Here is a 5,089-nt window from a genome sequence, read left to right as displayed (position 1 = left end):
TATCTACGCAGAAAAAGATCAGTTTACACCAATGAACTAAGTGAAAAGACATGCTGTTCCGTCCTGGGTGGTAGGAAACTTCTTATTGTTTTCATTCATGTACCATATAACGTTGTTAAAATTTCACAAATGAATCATCACAATGGGGTTGGATATAACATAGTTTTTTGTTGAATGTAAGCGCCCGAATATGAGTGTGTTCAACATATATATGCTTAAAATTTCAAAAGTTCTTCGGCGTATATCTTTAAAGAACTATATCTTCATTTTCTATGTCTAAATATACATCAGGTAATAGACATGGTTACTCTAAAAGATAAATAAAGAGTGAACAATATCTACATAGTTATGCAAATGGAAAAGTAAACCATATGGGTTCAAATTTACTTTGGAAATATCTTCTCAAATGAGAAAAACAACACTAATCATGTGAAAAAGGAGAATAAAACATCACACTAATAATATGGGTTCAAAGAATTTCTTACAAACAGCTGAAACAGAGAAAAGTGACCGTAGATGCTGCAAAATAACAAATATCCCAACAGCCCGAGAATAACATAACAGCAGTCCTAGTGATGATGCTCCTGAACGTAGCGCAGGCCACAATACTTGCATACAGCTGGCTCTTTCAAGTCAAGGCATATGAATTCAATTGGGTGTCCCAGAGCAGGATTATTGTCTAAACCAACAAAGACCAGGAAAACTTGAGTGTATCGGCAAAAAGATTCATGCAACTTAATGTCTTTATTTAAACCTTTTTTTTAGTTTTACATGTTGGCAGGCAAAGTTTTGACGAATTAAAATTAAATATTTAACTTTTGAGGATATCAAAATGGCCTTTATTTGAAAACTACAACAGTAACAAATCTTGGCCATTTGCTCATTTTCATAAAATATGATTTTAGGTTACTTATTGTGCCAGTACTTAATTCATCTACTAATTAGCTTGATCTCAAAACGTGAAGGAAAATAAGGATAAGGACTAACCTCCTTCACAAGCAACAATCCGGCCTTCAACCTTGATTGGAGGGACTTCATTAATCAACTCCATTGGAGATTTCTTGCTTGTATCCTGCAAATTTGGTGTAATAAAAAGCTTAATTTCTTCATTTCATTTACCTCTTGTATTTTGGAAGGTAAAGGCCAATGATTTAATGATCATGTTACTCGTAAGGCATGTACAATTGGACTTGATTCAACCTACATACACCATATTTCTTAGGCTCTTATAGGTTATGAAAAATTAATGAAAGTTATTGCCAGACATGAAGTAATCATGTTGAGAGTTGAGAAACACCTATGAAAACACCATTTCCATGACGATGTAATCAGGATAAATAAACAAACAGTAAAATCAAAGCTATTCAATACTCGAAAACCTTATCCAAAATCGAAGTACAAAGTCAGTGGGAAAAAATCTCACATGCGTAAAACCAGAAAACATTTGTGCAAAGGATTCTACTTCGTTTATAAACACATTATCAACGCTTGAAGGCCACTTCATATGCTTAGATTGTTTTAAGAGTTGATAACTGTAATTTTCCATCATCTTCAACAATTCAGATTCCAAAGCAGGTTATCTCAACAACAACAAAAAATCCAAAGCAAGACTTAAGAACCAAAACAATGAAAATATAGGGAAATTGCTGGATAAAGACAATAATTTCTAAATTTTAGTAAACCTTAAAAAAAGTGGGGAAAGCCACTTCTCATTTCCGATGATGAAATTTAAGCTTGTTAGCAAAAATCAATGAAATCAAACATATTAGTAAGTCGATAACATAATAGCTGAATTCAGATTCCACAAGAATGTCAAAACCATAACGTTATATCAACCGAAGCTATTCTAATCTTCAATTCTTTATAATAGTCTCAAGAAAAAAACCATAAAACAGAACCTCAATATTCCACAAAATTTCAGCAGAAAACGAAACAAAAAAAAGGTGAAAATCTGGGATTAAGTACCTGCATCCATTCCGCAGTGTGATTGCTAAATTGGTTGCTAACGAGGCTGAAATTACGAGTCGTAGATCCCAATATATGATCTGATTAGGGTTTTCAGAACACCTGAACATGCCATTTTTTCCCAGAAAAAAACTCTTTTTGTAGGTAATGGAATTTGAAGCTAAGACGGAGAAATTCGATAAATATTAGTCAAAGGGCCTTCACATGATTGTTGGGCTCAACCTTTGTGGATTAATGTTTGACCCATTTTAAACCCCCAAATTAGCATAATAAAAAGGTTAACTACAAAAATGATCACTGATGTTTGAGTAAATTTCTTTTTTTTCTACTAAAGTTTTAAAAGGAACAAATTAATCATAATATTATTGATTTGTAACAAATTAATCGCTAGCTGATAATAATCAATAAAGGGTAACGGGATGCTTATGTGACATGTTACACTGATTGCTTGACATTGTTTTTTCATATATTTGACTCCCACAACTTTTGTCTGACACTTGAGGAAAAACTTTGAAGAAAAAAGTTCTTTTCGTCTCCATTCTTCTTCTCTCTTACCTTTCCACTTAAAAATCAAACTAGGACAGCTACATCCCATCTTGAATGAAGGAGTATTGCAGAGCTCACTAGTGCAACGTTGATGGTCGAGGAGCACCCTAATTGGTGGAGCATCAACACCATGGGTCACCATCAACAATCATTGTCTCCTTTCTTCTTCAAGTCGTTGAGGCCGTCACCTATTTTCTTCACTCAGCTCATCCAACCTCCACCTCTTCTTGGCAAAATAACCCGGAGTTTCTCAAGCCATGGACTCAACGTGAGCTATTAAATTTAAAAAAATTATATTTAATGAAACTTCTAACCTCAAGGTGACGAGTTTGTTATGAATTATAAAGAATGTCGTAATTCCCAAAACAATTTCTATGTTGGCCCCATACCTTAAATAATTGACCCGCATGGGTACTGGGGAAAAAATAAAACTCATGTTTGGTGAAGTACTCCACCATGGCTTGTTAGCTTATGCGCTAACAATTTTAGTTAAAGAAATATAGTTTGACAGACAAGTAGCCTACTTAGAACAAAAAGCTTCCGCAACCTAAAACGTATGTTCTTCTTGGAATCTGATTCTGAAAATGAAACATCTTTATTTATACAATACATGGAGAGGAGAACACTATTATTTAGGAGATAAACGGGTTGGGATTAGGATTAGATCATCTTTTCTTCTCATGGTCACACCGAAGATTTCAGTCATGTCCAGATTTTGATGGTTCATTCCACTGGGGAGCTCCCAATCGAAATGGAAAAGCAATTTTGCCAGAGGTAATTCAACATTAGGAAGCGCAAATGATATACCCGGACACATCCTTCTTCCTGCACCGAATGGGATAAACTCCAAATCCGTTCCTTTGAAATCAGTGGAATTATTCAGGAACCTTTCGGGATTAAACGTTTCAGGCTCATTCCAGAACTTGGGATCTCTTGCTATAGCCCATGCGTTGATTATGATTTTAGTCTTGCAAGGAACTTGGTAGCCTTTGACTTCACAATCCACTCGACTCTCCCGTGGGAGTAATAGAGGGAATGGAGGGTGTAACCTGAAGGTTTCTTTGATGACTAATGATAGGTATTTTAGTTCTTTAAGACTTGCTTCATCTACATCTCCTTTTCCATGGCAGACCTGTCTGACCTCATTTTGTGCCTTCTTTAGCACCCTTGGACTTCTCATCATTTCCGACATGGCCCAATCTACGGCAGTCGATGACGTCTCGCCCCCTCCGCCGAAGATATCCTGAGAGATCATTAACCAACCTCAATTTATACTTCATTTAATTTTTCTTTAATAGTCTGGAATGGTTAAAAAGTAGTATCAGATGTTGTTTACTAACCCAAATGATGCCTTTGAGGTCATTGTCGGTCAAGGGAAACTCAAGGCCACCTTGTTGTTGAATCTTTAAAAGAACAGTGACCAAGTCTTCCTTGGCTTCTCCTTCACCTCTCTTCAGATTAGATCTGTGTTCATCAATGATGCCTTGAAGTATCCTATCGCTTGTATCAAACAGAGCCTTTGATTTCTGTCTCAGAGCGCTAATGTGTTCAAGCGCTTTAAGAGACGGGTACATGTCTGCAAGCTTGAACCCAGAAGCCAACCTTACTGTTTTCTCCACAACCGAGGAGTATGCTTCATGGTCTTTGCATACGTTGCCGAATGCTGCTCTCGATGCGATCCTATACGTCAAGGAAAAAATCTGTTTCGTCAGATTGATCGGCGAGCCTTGGTTTGAAGATATAGATTTCACCAGAGCCGAAACCTGCTCTTGTCTCACTGATTCGAAGGACTGCACTCTTTTGGCTGTTAAAAGCTCGACGGTGCATATTTTCCGTGCTTGTCTCCAGTAATTGCCATACGGTGCCATGGCGATGTCCCTGAAACCGTAAGTGACCAGATCCAGAGCGGCCACGTACGGTCTTCCGGCGAAGGCGACGTCATGTGTTATCATGATCTCTTTGGCCATTTCTGCTGATGAAACGACGACGGTGGAGAGTTCGCCGAGCTGGAGGTGCATTAAGGGTCCATGTTTATTGGCCAAATCTCTCAGGATTTGGTGAGGCTGTGCCCCGAATTTCACGAGCTGGTGGAGGTTGCCGATAACGGGCAGTTTCCATGGCCCTGGCGGCAGCTTCTTGTTTGGATCTGTGCTTGTCATTTTCTTTACTGTTTTGATTACCACATACAAGAAGAGTAAAGAAGAAAGCAGGATGGAAAGGGAGGGAAATCGAAACTCCATTGTTATTTGAAGAATCGAAAGTTTGAAGATGTGATTCGATTCCCGTTTCGAAGGGACTTATTTAATAAGATGAAGACTGAAGCTGCTATTGGAAAATTTTCAACTCTCACCTATTTGCTGAACAATCTAGATGTAACGACTGAGGCTTCATAGTTATATTTAAATGATATAATTAAATTATGTTTAAATAATTATTTCGATTATTAAATTTTTAAAAGTTATAAAAATATTTTTATTTTTATTAAAAGTATAAAATGATTGTTATAATATTATAATAATTGCAAAGATCACAAAAATTTAATGATTGATTTATAACATTTTAATAAAAATCGAGGTAA

General features: G+C 36.6%; 1 protein-coding gene and 1 pseudogene across 1 annotated transcript; both read right to left on the bottom strand.

Annotated features, from left to right (window-relative positions):
• Positions 1–355: 355 nt before the first annotated feature.
• On the bottom strand, positions 356–2,095 carry LOC120179132 (annotated as a pseudogene).
• Positions 2,096–3,139: 1,044 nt separating this feature from the next.
• On the bottom strand, positions 3,140–4,788 carry LOC120179141 (cytochrome P450 71D10-like). The gene is made up of 2 exons (XM_039184832.1): positions 3,852–4,788; positions 3,140–3,754 (listed from the first exon to the last, which is right to left on the bottom strand). The coding sequence occupies exons 1-2, from the start codon at positions 4,749–4,751 to the stop codon at positions 3,140–3,142; spliced, it is 1,515 nt and encodes a 504-aa protein (XP_039040763.1). The 5' UTR covers positions 4,752–4,788.
• Between the last annotated feature and the right edge of the window lie 301 nt (positions 4,789–5,089).

Source organism: Hibiscus syriacus, unplaced genomic scaffold (assembly GCF_006381635.1).
Source record: "Hibiscus syriacus cultivar Baekdansim isolate YM2019G1 unplaced genomic scaffold, ASM638163v2 tig00003551_pilon, whole genome shotgun sequence".
Taxonomy (NCBI): Eukaryota; Viridiplantae; Streptophyta; class Magnoliopsida; order Malvales; family Malvaceae; genus Hibiscus; species Hibiscus syriacus.
Note: the sequence above shows the minus strand (reverse complement) of the source record. Positions and strands in the feature narration are given on the sequence as shown.

Excerpts from the sequence above, each read along its gene's own strand:
- LOC120179141 (XM_039184832.1), bottom strand. The coding sequence starts at position 4,751 with ATGGAGTTTCGATTTCCCTCCCTTTCCATCCTGCTTTCTTCTTTACTC. Across the intron at positions 3,755-3,851 it reads ACCTCAAAGGCATCATTTGG|GATATCTTCGGCGGAGGGGG; the intron begins GTTAGTAAACAA and ends ATGATCTCTCAG.